Raw genomic sequence first — 20,493 nt, forward strand, 5'->3', positions numbered from 1 at the left:
ACCTCAAAACCCTTGGCTAAACTGGAAAAAGCCCAGCAATTCTTTCTTATGACATTGGTAATTATTTGGGGGTAAAATGTATTGGAAACACAATCTAGTGATGTGTACTTTCTAAATCCATTATGTGTATTACACTGCTGAGCCTGTTGAACATAAGGTTCTTGTGTCAAATGCCAGAACACCGTGTTCAGTAGGTGCTAAAAATTCACACTAATTTTATTAGCACAATTTAGACCGGGAGGCAAGCAGAGATCAACATTCATTTTCAGCAGTGTGTTGAGGCCAGAGTTTATTACCTATTCCTCCAAGTCCCAAGGGCAAGGAAGGGGACTGAAGAGGTGAAACTTACAGAGAAGAAAAAATCAGCATGTTTTACATGAGGATGTGAGGGAGAAACTGTTCCCCTCTACATATTCTTGAACAGTTTGGTGTATTGCCAAATCAGCTCTCAGCCATAACACTTACTAGGACTCCACTTCTGCGCTGTTTGCTGCCAAAAGGAATGCTCTCAGTAAGAGCAGCCCAGTTTTACCAAGCTACTCACATTTGTGCTATCAACTTCAATAGTCTGGGACTGTCCATCTGAGCACAACTGCAATATTAGTAAGACCACCTCAATGACTTATATCAATCATGTTTGAAAAATGGACAAAGTTATAAACGTGGTTTAAAAACAATCCAATTACCTTTCTTCTTCATTTGCATTTCTCTTGATCCAGGAGGTGCATTAATATCTCCTATCCCCTGAAAGTATACATATTTCTTCACAGTTATCAAATTGGGTGCAAACTTCCAAACATCCTCTCTATCATCAATGATGCAAACCATGGAATCTCCACATGGAAAGAGATCTCTAAGAGACAAAGAAATTAAATTTAGAAATTTATATAGCAATGAAAGCAATTTCTATTGATGCTCTGGTTTACTATGAGCATGATCTGCAGAACATGGAACTTACAAAAAGTCAGCAATATTAAAATTATGGAATTCAAAATACAAACTTTAAACAAATTGAAGTTAGTGAAAAATAGGAAACAGCTCTTTTAAAATCTCTGTCCCAAAGGCTAGAAGCAGAAAACAAGGAACCTCTCCAAGAACAAACCACTTCAACATTTCAGTCTAGTTTTCACTGGTTTTTGACAACCAATAGCCCAAAATCAACTATCACAAGGTCAATACATGACCTATATATAGATAGGAAAAAGACACAAGAAGAGTTTTTAAAGAGTAGATTCACTCAATCCAAGATAAAGGAAACAGAAGTAACTAGTATCACCCATCGCCTAGGAGGAAGAGGAGGTAGAGTACTTAAGATGCATATAAAAAACAGAGCAAGAAAAGAAAAAAAAGCTTCTCATTCACTACAGTCAGGTGTGGAGGGGCAATAATTTTTAGTATTTCATAAAGCTGGATTAAATGTATCTGTCTCAGAAAAAATCTTGGCTTTATACCCTGAAAAAGATCAGAACATGAATTCAAGGCTTTAGATGACCTAATTTCAAGAAACACTAGGAACAGAAGGTGCTTTTAGCACATTTGAAAGCCAGAATACTAGGTATTCAATTATGAATTATCAAACTGAGAATTTTGGTTTAATTAAAAAAACCCACAACATACAAGTCATTATACAAGATCACAAGACAAAGTGGAAATATGGTTGTTATTACAAGAATAAGAGGTGTAAGTGAAAACAGGATGCCACTGCATCACACTCTTACTGTTCTGCTACCACAGAACCCATTAAGTAGAGTAAATGCTGCAATGCCCAACACCTCAGTTTTACTGAGATGGTGTTGATATTTAAGAGGCAAAGAAGGATATAAACACATTAAGTGCAGAGGGAGTAATTTTTTTTTTAGCATATTTTCTCTGTTTCTTGTCCTATTTTGTACAATGCCTAAGACTCATATACATACCTAAGATTCCCAGTTTTAGAAAATGGATCAATACATTCATCCCTTGACAATATCCGATGGGAAAAAAGCTTCTTTTCAGGGTCCAAAAATCCTTTTGGAAGAAGAAATTAAAGAGTTAATGTTCAAGATGTTTGTTCCTTGTTTATGTTTTATATACTTCAGCTATTTTAATTTGTACAACAGCAGTTTAACAGACAATTTTAAGGCACGAGATCATGTGGGAGAAAGTACAGTGGATCAAGTATTTGTAGCTAATTCAGTGAGATTAATTTTAAAAACTGCATCTAATTTTCTTTCAAGATGGTAACAAAACTGAGTTTGTGATAGCCAAATAAATAAGGCTGAAAGAGATACAGCAGGTAACAGATACACAGTTTTTGCAACTTACATTTATCTCTCTATAGTTGGTTCTTTAAAGCTAAATGCTCTCCTTAGCTCATTATGCCTAGGGACTGCAGAGAAGTCTCACAAGAGTCGGCAATGTGCTGCAATACTTAAGCACAGTAGGAAGTTAAGGGACAGTTCCAGCCGGAGCTCTTGCATTTGTAGGTTTTAAGTTGTACTTCTAACAACTACTTCAATACATTTACACATAATGCATATATCCTGGGATTTCTAGAAATATTTAGGCCCAGTTGTAGTAACTTTCCTGACTGCACTCTTCAAACAAACAAACAAAAAAACCCCCAAAACCAAAACAGAAGCTGTGCTAGCTGATCCTAAAGCAAGATAAAGTGCCATTATTTAGGAAAATGGTGACTTGGGTGTACAAACACACATGCACATGCTTCTGAACCTAGTCTCAAATAATGACGTTCACCTTCATGAGCAGATCACAGCCACGTAATTGCTTAGAAAGAAACTGGCAAATTACATGCTAACCTGTAATTTTCATTTTACTGAATTTGTACTGAAGCTAGTATCAACTTCTCATTATTCTTATGAATAATACAAGGCAGTCAATACTTACTTGGGAACAGTCTTTTCAAGTTTTACTGTCTTTTATTTTAAATGGTGGCCATATTATAGCCAGAAACAGAGTTCAAAAGGACTACAGACTCTATGGACCAATTTCAATTTTCTTTCAAGGAGCTCAGATTTGCACAGAACATATGTTCAACTCCTTTTAACAGTCTAGCTCCCAAGAGTACCTTAAGTTGGGACTTCAAAAAAAAAAAAAAAAAAAAAAAAAAAAAAAAAAAAAAAAAAAAAAAAAAAAAAAAAAAAAAAAAAAAAAAAAAAAAAAAAAATCAGTCATCACTTCTGAAAGTTGATCCTGTATGTATTTAATATTAATGTGTAATTAGAATAACTTAAAACCCATAAAAGCAAGAAAATTCTGAGTTAAGGACAGAGGTTCAACCTTAACTCACCCGACTATGCTTAAGAATTGCTGCAAACTCGTAGAATCATCCCCTGTAGTGAGACCCTTGCAGTACCTAGGCATAATGAATTGAGAGAATTAGCTACAAAGATTTATTGCTGTACACACAGATACTTTGACAAACCACAAAAGCTGTGATACAAGTTGCTGTACTCCCCAACAAAATTCTCTTCTACTAATTGTCTGAGTAAACAGGAACTCTCTACACTGAATTAGACAGAAGTGCACTGATTACATGGCAAAACTTCAACGAGGCACTCAGCTGCAATGTTGCTGAGCTAAAACTGTAAGAAAAACAAAGCTGAAATAAAAAAGTCCAAATGCAGAAAGCCTGGCTGCCAGGAATTAGAGATAAGGTAGCATTCCAAAGCTTCACAGTAATGTTTTATCTATAAAATAAAAACACACTGAGGATAGAGCTCATCAAAGATTCATCTGCAAAGATACAAGCCCACCTTAGGAGAGTCCCAAGCTAAGCTACCTGAGTAAACAACACAGAAAACAGCACTGGTCTCTTTTTAAGAAGTTCTTTCCAGGTCAAACTGGTTTCTTTTAGATGTTCCCTAGTCAACTAAATCAACATAACAAACAATTTGATGTTTTCACATATCAGGGAAAGGGCACGTAACATTTCATTCATCATACATCATTTGTTTTCTTCAACACACCAGGCACCCACCAAAGCTGCTCTCTCACTCTTCTCTGCAGCTGGACAGGGAGAGAAAATATAACAAAGGGTTCATGTGTTGAGATAAGGAGCAGGAGGGACCAGGACAAACTGAGTTGACAAACTGAGCTTCCATTTAGTCTCATAAATCAGACACTGTGCTAGATATGTCCCCAAGTTTCGTGAACAAACCGAAGACACTATCACTATCCTTTGCCACATTAGGAAAGACTATCCAGTAGACTCACCTAGCAGAGACTATTCCCCCAGTTGTTTGTTTCCCATTATCTCCAACTGGGTCTTTGTACACAGACTTACTAACCCATATTGCCTGCTCTTACACAGACTCTCTTAAAAAAGAAAGTTTGTAAATAAATAAAAGCTAAGTTAAAACCATCAGAAGATACAAAGTTGAAAACTAACTCATGCTGGGGACTTCTCAAATCCCAGAGAAAGACTGAGTTAAATAGCAATTCCCAGGAGAAGTTACATAACAGTTGGAACCAACACGAATTTGAAGAAGTCTTTTTGTAAATAAAACTGAAATTGAATTTCTGAAGAACCAGGTTACCTTCAGTTCTACTTGAGATTCTACTTTACAGCCCGGAAAGAGCTGTTGACTCAATCTTCCAAAAGCTGCGACAACTTCAGGCACTCGTGATTATACATACACACTATACATTCTGTAATATACTTGCTGTAACAAACCATACATATGAATGCCCTCAACTTGGTCCTACTTTCTAAATTTTGTTGTAAATCTGGAGTGATTTCACATAGCTTTATTGTTGCCTAATAGCATCTGAACTCAAAATTCACTGTGGCATTTTACAACTAGCTTTTAAGCTGACATCAGTTTTAAATATACCAAACTTCTCTTACGCAGAGTAGAAAAAGAAATTAAGTAACAATTGCCCAAAATAATTATTTAGTAGAGAAATACTCCAGGGAGCTCTAGATAATAAAATCCAAAGCTCATCTTCATAAACATACAGCCAGATATCACATTGTAAACATGTCAAACTAAAAAAGGGTTTAGGAGAAATTATTTCAGCAGACATAAGTGGTGTTTACAAATATCAGCTAATTCCACTAAACAGCTGGCAAGAGTCAGCTGAGATGAGAGAAAAGGACTGACAAGATCTCATCTCTTTTTAAAAGCCTTCTAGGACACAAAAGGAACAGCTCAGAGTTCAGAATTCACAAAGAAATATAGGATGTATACACAGGACCTAAGCAAAGAACTTTTTTCTTATGAAAAAATCCCCAGCATTTTATTACAAATTTTTCTTTATGTAACACAGGGGTAACAATAAAACATCAAACTGACAGCTCTGAGAGAAATCATTTAACCAACACTGCCATCAAGTGTTCTCTATATGTATCAGCTATGTATTTCTATAATACTGCATCTTGACTGCACAGGTGGACCAAAGACTGGATCCAGAATTTGTCCACAGATTTCAGCTGAAACTATTACTAGCACTGCACAAATAACTCACTTGCAGTTGGAATGCTTTTGATGAGGTTAAACAGCTTCAAGCAGGAATCCAGAAATCTGTGGGTGTCAGGAAAAAGCAATACCCTAATTTGCTCATTTGGTGGCTATTTCCTCTATGGAATAAACGAGGTAGCTTGAGTAATGACCACAGTAAGTGTCAGCCTGTGGCAGCACAGGGACTGCAGGGTAGTCCACACTTTGGCTCAGAGATTTAAATGGGCAGAGGACCAATTCACACATTGAGAGAAGACAGGGAAAGCACTTAGACATCATGAGTTAACTAGCTCTGCAACTCCTCCCTGGCTCTGAAGGCCACTTGCTATACAGCTTCTGACCTTAGGTCACATCTTGGCACACAGACCCAGGTAAGGAAAATTGCCCCCCCCCACTTTCTGACTACCACATATTTAAAACCTAGTGCAGAAGAAAACTATTCCTCTTTTGCCACAGAAGATAAAAATGCATTCTAAGAAGTACGGATGGGTACAGAATTGTTAATGCATTAGCAGTACACAACACTTAATCCAACAGCAAGATTGGCAAAGCTTTAGAAGATTCTTCAAACTACAGTCAAAGACCAAGTGACATAGAAACATTCATTTGGATGGGCAGAACAGGACATGCCTCAAACCTTTCAAGGAAAATTAGCTGGAGACCACAAATAAGCATCACGTTCTGATTACAGAAATATTGTATGTCATTCAGAAGTCTCTTATACTTGTCACTGCAAGCTTCTTCTATGGCATTTAACATGCATAAAGAATTGTTTGATTATATATTTTTTTCTGAAGTGTTTTTAGAGCTAACTAGGATAGCTAGCTCTCTATTTTGGAATCTTCCTTTCTTGCCAAGAGGTGTGATTACTGGGACACTGCTGTTCAAAGCACTCCTGGCAATATGACAAAAAAAGCAAATGTGGAAGACAACTTAAAAAAAAGCTAGGAGATATGGAACAGTAGCATGGATAGTTTAACAATCAGAGTCATAACCTAAAATATTGTTAATTGTATTGTCTTTGACCAACAGACTTGATAAAGGGAAGTGTGAGGAGAAAATGCTCTTCTGACAGGGAAGACTAAAATTGGCTTTAACCCCGTCTTGGCAGTTTAAACACATGGTGTCCCTCCTAACACGATTCAGACCCATACACTTGCATAACCAGGGCAGGCTTCTTTTATGCTTCTTGGAAAAAGGAAAATATTTCAGCCAGTGACCCACACGATAGACTACTACAAGTTTTCACTTACTAGGAGAAAATATTTTTAAGTTCTTGAGAAAAATGTGTGAAAATACTGCTAGATTTCTGTTTTTCATAAAGTAAGTGCATCTCAGCTCCAGGACACAAACAGAACTGCTGTAAATTGACTTATAGCAGCAGAACTTCCTTTGGTGAATGGAAACAATGTGGGGTGTGGCATTCCCCACAGGATGATAATGTCAGATCATTGAGTTTTATGGAACGGGTACATTAGATTTGTAAGACAAGAGAAGTTGCATCTCATTGTTAGGATCCATAAACATAATTTCTTACTTAATAAGAAGGCACTAGTTAACAATCCAATTCTCTAACCATCAGTAAAGCAAAGCACATCTCATGGGAAAAAAAGGATTATTTCTAAAATTACAGGCCAGACAGGCACTGCCTTGTAAACAAGCTAAAAATTCTACTTATAGGACTATTTAGGAGGTGCTTTTGAACAAAATAAAGAACAATTACTTGAAAACAACTGCATAAAGAAAATTAATTATATGAGTACGAAGGCAGGGTAGGTAAGTATTGTTAAATGTAACATACTACTCACCTGCAATTGTATGTGCATACAATCTGCTGCCAAAAGTAAAAACATGTAATTCATAGAGCTTGGCAATTTTTTCCAGGAATTCCTTACAATGAGGACGCAAACGTGTGTGCAACATAGGCTCACCTCGACCTAACTGGAAATGAAATATTCCCTAGAAGAAAAAGCACGTTGAACATTATCAAAATAGCAAACAAAAATGCCAGCATTCCAGAACTACCCTCTTCTCTCACTTCAACTTTATTTGGTCCAACTAGACCAAAGCAAGTTTTGGCCACAAGATTACGTGGATGAATAAAATCCAAAGCCCATTTTTGCTCTGTGCCAGGCAGTCCAACAATAAGGTTTTCAAATGCAGGAAAGTCTACTGTTGAAAAATTTATGATGCAGGTGGCTTTCATTCAAACCTTTATTTATGGCAAACCAATCTGAGAAATTTCTCAACCTGCTGCAGATCCTGCTTCAGGAAAGTTCAGGATCTCACTACAATCAATACCTCTCAGTGAACTTCTGACAGATTCATTTCAATATGCATTGAGCTCAGAGAAGTATTTTCTTCATCCAACAAAGTCTATGTGTATGGAAACACAGCATCAGAGAGCAAACCAGGAAGGAAGCTTGCAGATAAAGATCCCAGTTAAAACGCTAACCCTAAAAACCTCAAAATATTTTTAAAAGTATTTTTCTTCAAACCATACATTCATACAGATAGAGGCCTTTCAGACACACTAGTTTTTTTAATCTTTACGTTGAATATTCACAGCTCCCTTTTCTCTTAATTGCAATGTACATTTCTAGCTTGCTTTTTCCTAGCAATTGTGAACATATGCTGAGCCCACTGGACATGCAAGAACGGGAAGAGGAAAGAAAAGAACTAAGCAATCACAATTTGCATGATATTGATGTTTGAGTTTGCATCCTCTTGTTCAAGCCACTGTACACATTTCAACATGTTTCTTGTTTTAGAGCTTCCAAATCAAATGTTACAAGCCAATACTCCTCGTCAGTTCAAGAGCAAGAGTTTCATGAAGAAATTAAACAGCAACACACAACCTCTCCCTGCCTCACTCCCCCCAAAAATATTTTTAAAAAATCTCTACACATACTCATGGAAGGACAGACATAGCAACACACAGGATTGCTCAAAAAGGGACTTTGAAAAGTAATTCACTGTGTCTGCCTCAGACTTGGAGGGAAAATAGTCTCATTACTGAGTACTCAGCTTGTGAATTGCAGAGGAAGGAAAGCAGAGATTAAAAATAGCTACCTGAAACATCTCTCAAAATGATTAGAAAGGAAAAGCGCAGGAAAGCATGAATGGAAAAAAGAAAACATCAATTTAAATGTAGAGAAAAAGGAACATATTATGGAAGACTTGTTTCTCATTTTCTTTTATTCTTCAACTACAATTTTACCTAACCACAGAACATTCTTTTAAAGAACCGTAATTTAAATATTGTCAGAAACACTCCTGTTGCTACACTGGCTTGCAAGTTCACCCCAAATACCTTATTGGACATTTGCTGGCAGTGCTGTTCTGTAGTATGGATCAATGTCTGGTCCAAATCGACCATGAGCACCAGTTTTCTATTTCGATGTAGTCGCTGTTGATCTTCTCTTCCCAGCTGCTCAGCTTGCTGTAACAGAAATATTCACTGCTAAGCTTAGCTTCATAGAAATAAATTAGGTTTATGGCCTTTTGTTTATTGTAAAAGTGAGAAGCATTTCTGCTACAAACTAACTGCACAAGAAATGATGCCTCAGCATAACTGTAGCAATGGCAGCTGTGCAACAATTTTTTTACAGAAAAAAATACTGCTCTCAAAGTCTGCTCTCAGACCTCTGGGACACTATTAACTCTTAAAATTCATGAACTCGACATAAAACTTTCAAATTTAACAAATAAGTAACCACTGATTTAATTTAAGTCCTAGTGTCTTGATAGGAAATAGCAGTAGCTTTGAACACAAAGGATAATTCATAAGTAGGTCTGAGAACTTTTGACTGCTATGTCCAGTAGTTTTGCATCATTAAGGACAATACGTCTGACAACCCCACACCGAGTATAAAACCGAAGCTGCTGGTGACAGAAATGATACCTGCCAACTTCAGGTTACAGAATGTATGTCTTCAGACATAAATAGTTAAGATCATGCAGTTCCACATTGGCACTAACAACAGAGACTTTATAACCCAGTAAACATGAGCGAAGTCTACTCCTCTTGCATGTGTTTACAAACTTTCCAAGTACCATGTGAAGCTCTGTGTTCACTTAATCACTTCTGATAGCAAGTTGCAGTGTTACCCTCAAGACAGCTGAACTTAAAAGTAAAGTTAAGTTAGAGCACTATGAAGCAGCAAGATCAAGTGCAAACTGCCCTTTGAAACACTCATCTATGATGGGGACACCTCTAGCTGCTTACATCTTCATAGTTCCCCTCATTGGTGTTCTTTGAAGAATTACCAGAGACAAAAAAGCAAGTAGCAACGTAAAAAAGTTAAAACAGATCAGGTTGACAAAGAAGATAAACAAGAATGTTTATCTTCAAAATAAACATGCTCTTTCCCCCTACACAAACTGAGGGATTAACAAGCATATTTTGATAACTCAGATGAATATTTGAAATATTAATGAATTCAGAATATTTGGAACATTTGAAAAATAATGAAATAATTTTACCATAAAGGTAAGTTGCAGACAAACTAACTTCACTATATCTAGTGGGTCAATTTCAAGGGGAAGGTTAAAGCTAGTTTCAGAGACACTGCAAGCTTTGAACAGATTTCAGCTAATGGAACTTTTCACTAACTGTTCACTCTTAGTGACAAAAATGTTCAACTAGAAAGTTTACAGGCTACTGTCAAAGTGCCATCTTTTCAGTACACAGCTCTAAAAAAAACTGGTAAAAAATCTGATAAAAATCAATCTACACTACAATAAACTCACAAAAGCCTGGGGCTACTAATGTGCAATCCCAAATTCCTCTTCAAAGAGAAGCTAAACTTCCTGTACACAACATTTAAGAAACTACTATAATTAAGTTTCTCAATTGTGGTGCTACTGTGAAAGGTGTGAACAAAGAAAGCACGATGGTACTTACCTCAGAGCTAACTTTCAGTTCTGGGACGCTGTGAACCATTGATACAGTTGCTGTGGATAATGGCACGCTCTGCTTTCCATTCTTGCTTCGTATCCTAATCACACAGGGAAGAGCAGCATGACATGAGAGAGAAATAGCTTAGTGAAACGTTAAACAGACCAAAATCTGTAGTCTCAAACTAATCATCACCAAAAACTGATTAAAAAGAGCTATTTTAACTAACACACACTTTCAAATTCTTGCTAATGCAAGACAAAATAGATAGAGATCAAAGCAGCTCACCAGAAAAAACCCTGCAAAAAGTCAGTGTAGTAAGTTATACTTCCATACAATTATTTTATGACACGACACTAAGATGAAACACATTTAAGTATTGATTTGCATCAAAAAACAAGCTATAAACTAGGTATAACTACCAAACCACTCAAATTTAGAGCTATTCCGCTTCGTTGTTTTTTTTTTTCTTTGCAATTACTCAGCATGCAATTATATGCTTTTTTTCCAAGCTAGAGTACGAAAAATTTAAACAAAGGACAGGCAAAGTTACTCTCTGCACAAAGAGTGACTGCTGCTTCACAAATACCATCCAAAAAAACCCCCATATATGCTCTTCCCATTGGCACAGAGTGAGGAACTCTTTGTATGCTCGTGTTTATTTTATTTATGTGCATATTATACACACAGACTTGGTGGTACACAGACGCGTGCATATACAGATAACAACACAGAAGAGGTGTCACCCTTGTGTACATATGACACAGAGCGTGTACAAGTGCACACACGAGTAAGAAATTGCTTGAAAACTGACCAAGAAACCCTGTATAGGATCCCTTTCACTGGCTTACAGCTTATATCAATGAATTTATTGGGAATTCTGACATTTAATTGATGATTCACCAATATTAAAAAATACTACCATACAAATTTTGTCCTAGGTGACACATGCACATGTTTTAATTCTCCCACGTACCAGTCCTATTAAGGACAACGTTTGGTATCAGACCTACAACAAGAGTTAAACCAGATTTCACTTTGTGACAAGCAAACTTCTGAGGAACAACTGTACTGAGCTGAGTTGATGCAGACACAACCACAGACAGGTATCTTTCACTGTACCATAGTGTATGGCAGCACTGATGTCCAGAAACAAAACGTATTACTTGTCTAAAGTTTACGTGCACATTTTAGCATCTTACATCCTTTGCTTCAGAGTTCAGAAAAATCTCATATATAACCCTGAGAGACATTTCAAATGAGCCTTTAAAAATTATTAACTGTTTTCAGACCATTAGTTGAATGACTACTAAGAATGCTGTACTTGCTTTTCTCCAAGCAAGAAAAGCATCACGGCTTTTGAATTGTGTTCCGATGTAGGCTCAGCAGACTTAACACAGTATTTCAGATGTATAAGCCATTTTGTATAAAATGAAGACACATACATAAGACACAGTAAGAAGTATTAAGTGAAAAAATCTTAATTCGCTGGATACCTTGAGTTTTTCTGGATTTTTCATGAAACGATAGCAGAAGAACAATATTTAGACGTGACTGTATTCAAACCTCAAATCAAATATTCATTCAGGACAGACAAAGCCCTATTCATGATTATCCTAACTTCGCTAGGTTTGCCAAATGTTTATAAAATATTAACATTCGACTTTAAATAAGAAGTTATATCCAAACATCAACCAGGCTACTTCTTGCATAGCACTCTCAGTATTCGGTCCACTTGCACTAGTTTGTAGGATAATGTTCACAAAGTAATTCTTAACATGAGCATGAATTAAAAAGAAACTAAAGTATTTCCAGACAAACGAAATGAGTATGCAACATTAATTTATAAAATCTAGGCAACTATATAGCCTGTTTTGGAACAGCTGTTGAATTAGTAATGTGATATGCATAAGAAACATTCTCTTTACCAAGCAATGAGACAGAGCAAAGGAGAAATACAATCATCTTTTGAACTTGCTTTCTTTTTCGCCTAAGGCTTAAATTCCTTTAGTTCCATGGCAGAATGTTTCACAAAAAATTGAAAACAGTTAAGAAGCCTTAAATTGAAAGCACTGGAGACAAGCTAGCTCCTATTCAGACACAGTACAAATGAAGCAAGGTCGTATGAATGAGACTGCTATTACCTCTCAGCTATTTGCACCTGCACACATAAAGCTCTCAAGTTTACTAAGCCACTGTTGACACACCATACAACTCTCAGTCTCAGTGGTGAGTACATGGAAAGCAAAGTGTGACGAGAATTTACCTCTTTACACATGCTCCTTATATTTTCTACCTAAGTTACCCAACATCATCTCCAAGAAAAAAGAGCACGCACAGTTCTTAAATCCTAAATGAGTGGAGACCTCAGAGCAGCCTTCCAGTACCTGAAGGGCCTAGAAAGAGACCTATAGAGGAACTATTTATATTTACAAGGGCATGTAGAGATAGGACAAGGGGGAATTGCTTTGAATGAAAAAAGCGTAGGTTTCATTAGCTATAAGGATAAAATTGTTCTCTGTGAGAGTGGTGAGGTACTGCAACAGGTTGCCCGGAGAAGCTGTGGATGCCCCATCCTTGGAAGTGTTTAAGGCCAGACAGGATGGGACTCTGAGCAACTTGGTCTAGCGGAACGTCTCCCTCCTCATGGCAAGGGGGCTGGAACTAGATGACCTCCAAGTCCCTTCCAGCTCAGGATATTTATGACTATATTTAGACAACAAACAGATGGAAGAGCTTGAATCCCTAATTGGAAGCAAGGAGAAGTTGGAAAAAGAGCTGACAGTACTTACTGAGTTAAATCCTGGCCACATTCTGCACACAAGCCTTTCATAACAACAGGATGGCTGCATCCTTCCAGTCTCACCAAGACAGTCCTGAAAAAGATGTAGGCATTCCATTTACAGTAGGTAGATCACAGACATGTAGATTAGTAACCCACAGATTGAAGGAATTCAAAGAATAAATTCTGGTTATGACTTGAATGTCAGCCCCTTAAGATACATGCTTTTGCCACAACATGCTGAAAAGGACAACCACCTAAATCTTCAAATTATTAATTTTCACAACTTTAAAAGTCACCGAATCATATACTAAGGTCAGTTTCTAACCATAGTTTAGCAAAGAAATTCAATGAGAACAAGTATTGTTTGTCCAGAAACAGTTTACATTCACTTAGATACAACTCCCCATACATAGATACAACCGTACAGAACTACACAGTAATGAAAACCAAATGCAGAAACTTCAACATCACAGAACAGCTTAGATTCTCTTATTTAAAATCACTGAGTCCAACCATTAACCTAACACTGCAAAACCCACCACTAAACTATGTCCCCAAGCACCACATCTGCATATCTTAAATTCATCCAGGGATGTCCCCAGGCAGCCCATTCCAATGACTGACAACCCTTTCTGTGAGAAAATTTCTCCTCAAATCCAGTATAAACCACCTCTAGCACAACTTGAGGTAATTTCCTATCATCCTATTGCTTGATACTTGGAAGAAGCAACTCCCACCTGGCTAAACCCTCCTTTCAGGCAGTTGCAGAGTGAGAGTGGTAAGGTCCCTCCTTGAGCCTCCTTTCCTCCAGACTGAACATCCCCAGCTCCCTCAGCTGCTCCTCATCAGACTTGTGCTCCAGATCCTTCAATGTCCTTTTTGTACCGAGAAGTTCAAAATTTAACTCAGGATTTGAGGTGTAGCCTCAACAGTGCCAAACACAGGACCAGATGAGCTCAATACCAAACTCAGTTTATTATTTTCATGGCAGACATATATTGCTTCAATCTTCTCATAAAAATATTTTAATTTCTGATCCTTAAGCCTTGAATCAACACATCTTAAAAACATAGAAAAGGGTATTTTATTCTTTTCTTTTAAACAATGGCTAAACCAAACCAGAAATTAGAGCTGGAAACAGAGAAATGCAACATTCACTATTCCAAACTGTTTAGAAGACCAACTCGACTTTTCAGTTGAATAGTCCAACTAAAGTATTCCTTGTCCAGTTATCAAACTTCCAGGTCTTGAAAATATCATTATTTATTTTCTTTCAAACACTTAACAGCTATTATAAGAGTCTTGTTTTCTTCAATACAGTTGGAGAAACTGATCTTTCAGACTTATTTTTCAAAAATTTTAGTAAGTAGATATAGTTTAGCTACTACAAAATTTCACCAACTCTGCGGTAATGAGCTACAACATCTCCCTAATATTTAAAAAAAATTAAAAGGTCAAGCAGCTAAAAAAACCCCAACCAAAATGCAAAAAATAACAAAACCTGAGCTCTTTCATAAACTGGCTGTAGTGTTTTAAGTGTGGCTTCAAACCTGTAGGCAATAAGCAGACTGCAACAGGAAGAAAACTGTTTTGCAAGCTCAAATCTCGCATTCATATATCTGACTACTAAGTGTTTGGGAATTCCAAACAGAAACCCACTTTCTAAATAATACCTGCAACTGCTTACTTGCAGTGTGTCCCTTATTCTTCAACAACCAGAAGAATGATGACTCTACTAACAAAACTGTAGTTCGTGCCCACAATGAGAATTATTTTCTTCTTTGAGAGCAAAAACTAGATGCAGGTCAGGTTTATTTCAAAAGAAGTCTTCACAAGCCATCATACTACCAGTATTCCCACTTAAAAAAGTGCAGATCTATGTACTTCTCACTGGCAGACATTATCTGCTTGGAAATTACATCTCCTCTTCCTGTGCAGGCACCTTAGATCTTCTCTTTATAAACATGGTAGGTGTTTCACAGAAAACAAATAATTAGTCTTGGCTCTTTAAAAGAGATGCGCAAGATAAAGTATTTTTGTGGCCCTTCATTAGTGGCAATTCACTGTGGATTATTTCACAGATTTCACAGAATTTAGGTCTCCTCTCATCCCCTTGTTTGCATTATTTGATTCCTCTCCCTACTCTCTTTAACAATATGTCTATCTTGCTGTCTTTTACACTGATTCACTGCTAAGCTCCTTTTTAGGCTACCAATTCACACTAATGACCATGTCAGAATTTTTCATCCTCACCATGTCTTCAGTGTATGAATCAGTAATTACAGACACACCTAAAAGGCCAAAAAACCCACCCCACAGTACAAGCTACAGAAACATGCTTAAGAGACTACAGTGACTGAATTTATACCCTACATAAATTGGTTTTCAATAGTTCAGGAGGAAAAGAGCCTTTCAATGCCAGCTTAGAAGGCACAATATCTCTAGACATTCTCTACTTTGCAGTCAAGGAAATCTCACACTCCAGGTATGCAATAGGGGAAGCTGGCATACTCCTGGGCTGAGGTGTGATTCAGAATTGGATGGGTAAGAGCAAAGATTTTTATTAGAAAATTAGAGTTCTAAATTATTCACTGATACTGTTCCTAAAACTTCTCATACCAAGCATGACCACTCAATAGCAGTTTTTCCCCTGCAAAATCTAAACATAACCAGAACTCTTGGCCACACTTAGATGTGCTAGAGATAAAATAAAAAGTACATGATACCAAGTCCTCTGTCATACTGTTCTCTGTGATGTTTAACTCAAAGGACAGAGGAAGAACTCCAGAGCCCTGATAAACTTCTGAGCAACATACAACCAAATGGTCAAGTTTCAATTACAACTGTCAGGATCTTACACAGACTTCTCTCAGGAAAAAAGCCCAACACTACTTAGTGTTGCAGAAAGCCTGAACTCTACTAATGTCTAGGCATACTTAAATTTTAGCACATGTGCTTTAATTAGTAAAAAGAAGCAAACACAGACCTCAAGTAGAAGGACTTTTGTTCATGTCACACCTGGAAGCTCTCCTTTTACTGTTGAAGTGAGGGATTTTCAAAATGTAATGGCCAAGATCAAAGCAAATTATGAGAGAAAAGTGAGCAGAATCAAGGTGTGCATGTCTGGTTCTACAATGGCTGCATATACCAAACATGGGTTCAGGTTTCTGCCTGTTCTCTTCTCCAGGTCATAAGTGAAACCCACTTAGAAGAACAGAGCCTTTCCCTACTCCATTTCTACAAAGAATAAACAGATTTCCCCCTCCCACCCCCTCCAAATATGAGGGATTACAGCACACTTTACTGCTGGCGACACTAATAGCATCTTCCTCTTCTTCAGGACCTACCTGGTCATAAGCAGAGCTCAACTGGTTACTTCAACAATAGCATTCCAAGGAAAATGCCACAAAAGATGCTAAATCTTTTTCTAGTTTTACAAACTGTCCCAGCTGTGCAGATGAGCTGGGTGAATCAACTGGGTAAGAACCACTGGGCTGTGACAAGCACACTTTTTTTTTGGCAACTGTGGAGGTGGTAGATCATTCCAATACCCAGACTGATAGCTAAATGACTGCAAGAGAACCACAAACTACCTACGTAGCTTCTTTGGTACAATGAAACTTGAACCAGTAAATGAGGAAACCCAGTCTGGACTCTGATTCACATTCCTTCCAGATGTGCTTGTAAACAACAGAGAAATCAGGTGTGCCATTAAAACAAAATTTTGGTTTTTGTGGCCACAATCATGAATAGGAACAGACATTCACCAACAGCCTAAGGATGCAGGTTACCATAAGGTCACCACCGTTCTCCCAGCACTTCCACACTTACATCGTGTTTCTAAACCAAGTCCTTTAATAATATCTTCTTTAAGTCAGCAGCATGGGAAAGGAAAAAAAAGGGAAAGCTTTCATGAAATCCAATACGATTTTTTTTGCTTTTATTAACAGAGGAAGTCAACGTCTGTGCTAATCCTAAAGCCTGGTCATTACAGCTGACTTCAAATGGAAGAACTTCGTATCAAGCATAACCATAGCACTTGTTCCTGGTAACTTAATTACATTGGAAAGCCAAAACAGTTCTCATGTCTGTGCTGCTCCTCAGTTGTAGCAACCAGTTTACCAAATCACTGAAGGGAACTCACTGCAAACAAAAAAGCAATCCCTTAAAGGTTTTAGTAGCGCTTAATTTTATTTTTGGTTGGTTGTTTGGTTTTTCTAAGCATGATCTAACACTTCAGCAGTAAGTGCAGGAGTTGAAGGAGAACAGAAACAAAAACTTCTTGACATGTTTTTTTCCATGGTAAGTTAGCTACCTGCATCGGTGGGCCAGCTGCAGCACATGAGTACGATGGCCATGAGATCTCTTTGTGGTTGTCTTCAGTAAAGCTCTGTATCTTAAGGATACTTAGCATAACACAGGAATAGAGAGGTTCCCTCTGTTACTTAGAACTAGTCTAACCTGACTGTACATTAGCCATGGCCTTCTATTACAGCTTGGCTTCACTTCCAGAGGCAATTGCTCCAATGACATGCTGCCAGAGAAAGGCAATGGTCTTTCTTTACTCCCCACCCTCATGTTTCCCCTCCTCTGGCACTTCCAGAAAGGACTATTTCAGTACACTGCAAGATAGAACTCACCAGTCTCAACCAAGTTTTCTGCTGGTTTTAGAGTCAAGCAGCTGATAAGAGCAGTCTATCAAGGGTGACTGATCAAAGCTGCAAATGTTTTACAAACAGGGCTAAGACTGGGGAAAAGACAGACACAGTTTGAACAACTCACATTTTCTCTCCACAGTAACCAGGCCACTTTGTTAGCATTTATCTTGCCTATCTGTCAAGACTAGCTTGGACAACTCCAAGTCATGGAAACATAAGTTTTATTTATTATCTTAAAGTCTGTTTCAAGGTACCATGCATTGGCATTGAAAATATAGTGCAATATAGTGCACATTTACAAGATAAAGCTACTGCCCTGCACTGACTTGTATCTCATGTGAGTGTTGGCAGCCAAGCAATGGCTGGGTTTCCTCAGATCTGTTTGGTATAAAGAGAGACATCAAATACCACAAGAAACACACAGACCAAGTTGTCACTGTGATCACTCAAAGCTGCTGTTCTCAATCTGATGCCATATACTCTTCCAACTAGCATTAGAAGATGTCTAAGTGTATCAATGCAGCAAAAGGAGATGCTGGTGTGCAAGTGAACAGAAGTCATTGCCCTGGTTCTGCAGAATGCTCAAGAGGGTGTTACTGGCAAACTGTCAAGGGGTAAAAATATCAAATGAACACATCTTCAGATCAATGATTATTAATACCAACCATTACTGAATCAACCAACCGATTTAGAACAAGTATGAGCACAAAATCTTTTAGTTGTCAGATGAAGTTAGATTCAACCTAAAGCCTACTTCTACAGTTTCATTAGTCAGATTTCTGAAACACCGACATTTTTGTTTGCTTATACCAGAACAGTATTTTGTGGCATGTGTCTGCAGCATTTAGAACCACTACTAAGAGCCCTCAAGACCAATTTGCATCAAACCACAGCCTTTGTTACATAGGACTCCAGTTTTGTAGCAAGGATTTTCTCAAAGCCTGAATCGCCTTGGTCTCACCATGTAAGAGTACTTAACAACTGGATTTATATATTTATTTAACCCTCATTAATGTCTGTGAGGAAGCTGAGAGAGTCCTTGAATAATTGATTAAAAATACCAAGGATTCAGAAGGGCACATGGCCCTTGTTGCTACCAGCAACACATGGTCTATAGCCTTTTGAAGCTGTTGGAGGAAATGTCTCATCAGTCCACTACAGCAGCCACTTGACTTACACTCAAGGACAGCAAACACAGACAGCTATATATCAAATACTCATAAGCCCCAAAGGCCTCACCCAAACAAGTCAGACCTTTTGATAAAATCCCCCAAAACCCCATGCCCTAGCCCAGCCAACTATGTAACAACTGCTGTGAGCAGCAGCTCACAGAAAGCACAGTTCACACTTCAAGGCGTCATCTCAGTTCTCCAAAGCTAATGGGGAAATTAAGGGTCTTGAGATTATTTTTCCTCTGTTAAATACAAACTATTCACAACTATGAGTTTAAAGTGTTGTGAACTTTTTTCTTCTACTTTTCAGGCAAAATACCTATTCAGGCTTAGACTAAGGTCATAAATGCCAAGAGAAACACAGGCCCAGAGTTTCTGGCTTTTATTTATAATCCAAAAAACATCTTATGCTTGAAGTAAGTCTATTTCCATGACTCACAAGGCTTTACATATTTCCATTCACTTCCGGAGAAGAGTCTTCATTACAAGCAAGGAGGTAACCCTCCTTCACCTTCTATGCAGACATCTGTGAACAGCTTCTTGCACGTTTCAAAAAACCACTGCTAAGAGTTAACAATGTATAATAAAAAGGTACAAAAAAAAAAGAAAAAAAAGCAAATGGCCTTGCAGCGCCCTATCCATAAGATCTAGTAAATCTTTCAATATTATTTACAATGTGGTTTTTTTTATTTAGAACACTTTAAACCAGAAGTAGTATTATTTAGGAGAATTCAAAACTAATTGTTTTTAAAAGGGAAAAGGTAAACATACAGTTCTCAATGCTTTTACATAGAACCCCTTCAAAACAATGAAATTCACACAGAATGAATCCAGAAGTGGAAAGATGCAAGCTTGTAACTCTGTAACTTGTTTCTTTAGCATTAAGTACTTCTAATAACTACAGAAGAAAACAGGCTGTCATATCTCAGTAATCCACTAAAGCAATAAACAGTTCTGCAGTCCACTCTCCCCATTACTGGTGTCAACTATTGACATTACTTTTATGCCTTTGCTTTTCTATCACCACTTCTCTCTGACTGACATGCAGCAGTTCCCAAATACTTGCTGCAAAACTCCCCCTGAGAGTTGAGGAACATCCATCTGACAGCAGGATCAATCCAAATCTATGCATAGGAAATAAATACATGCGATGAACCCTGGCAACCTAGGTGGCATTTACTCAAAAAGTTGAAGTGACTGAGTAGTGACTGTACGGCCTTCTAATTGACACAAAAATAATTAACCTAAACCTGAAATTTTCTCAAACCACACTTCAACTTTCACATCACTTACTCGCAGATGAACAGTCACAAATCCAGGTGACAACAGTCTTGGACTAATCCCACCTCTGACTCATTTTTGGTTTTTTTCAGGCATATACCTCTCCTTCAGGTAAAGTCACATAATTCCTCCTTATCTCAGACCAACTTACCACATTCCTCCTATGCCTAGTCAAGATCACCTGTAATCACCGGAACAAATCTGGTTTGCCTCCTGCACCTGTAGGCTCACATCT

The 20,493-nt window shown here is 37.7% G+C and overlaps 1 protein-coding gene across 2 annotated transcripts in view; it reads right to left on the minus strand.

Annotated features, from left to right (window-relative positions):
- The window catches only part of CTDP1 (CTD phosphatase subunit 1), an 87,605-nt gene extending 74,345 nt beyond the window's left edge, over window positions 1-13,260 (minus strand). For both annotated transcript variants that reach the window (XM_017738618.1, XM_008637123.2), the window contains exons 1-6: window positions 13,155-13,260; window positions 10,369-10,462; window positions 8,776-8,904; window positions 7,271-7,421; window positions 1,917-2,007; window positions 687-853 (exon numbers count right to left, since the gene is read on the minus strand). In XM_017738618.1, coding sequence (XP_017594107.1) covers window positions 687-853; window positions 1,917-2,007; window positions 7,271-7,421; window positions 8,776-8,904; window positions 10,369-10,462; window positions 13,155-13,195 — 673 coding nt within the window. In that variant the 5' untranslated portion in view covers window positions 13,196-13,260. The remainder of the gene's footprint in view (window positions 1-686; window positions 854-1,916; window positions 2,008-7,270; window positions 7,422-8,775; window positions 8,905-10,368; window positions 10,463-13,154) is intronic.
- Between the last annotated feature and the right edge of the window lie 7,233 nt (window positions 13,261-20,493).

Source organism: Corvus brachyrhynchos, unplaced genomic scaffold (assembly GCF_000691975.1).
Source record: "Corvus brachyrhynchos isolate BGI_N302 unplaced genomic scaffold, ASM69197v1 scaffold146, whole genome shotgun sequence".
In the NCBI taxonomy this organism is placed as follows: domain Eukaryota; kingdom Metazoa; phylum Chordata; class Aves; order Passeriformes; family Corvidae; genus Corvus; species Corvus brachyrhynchos.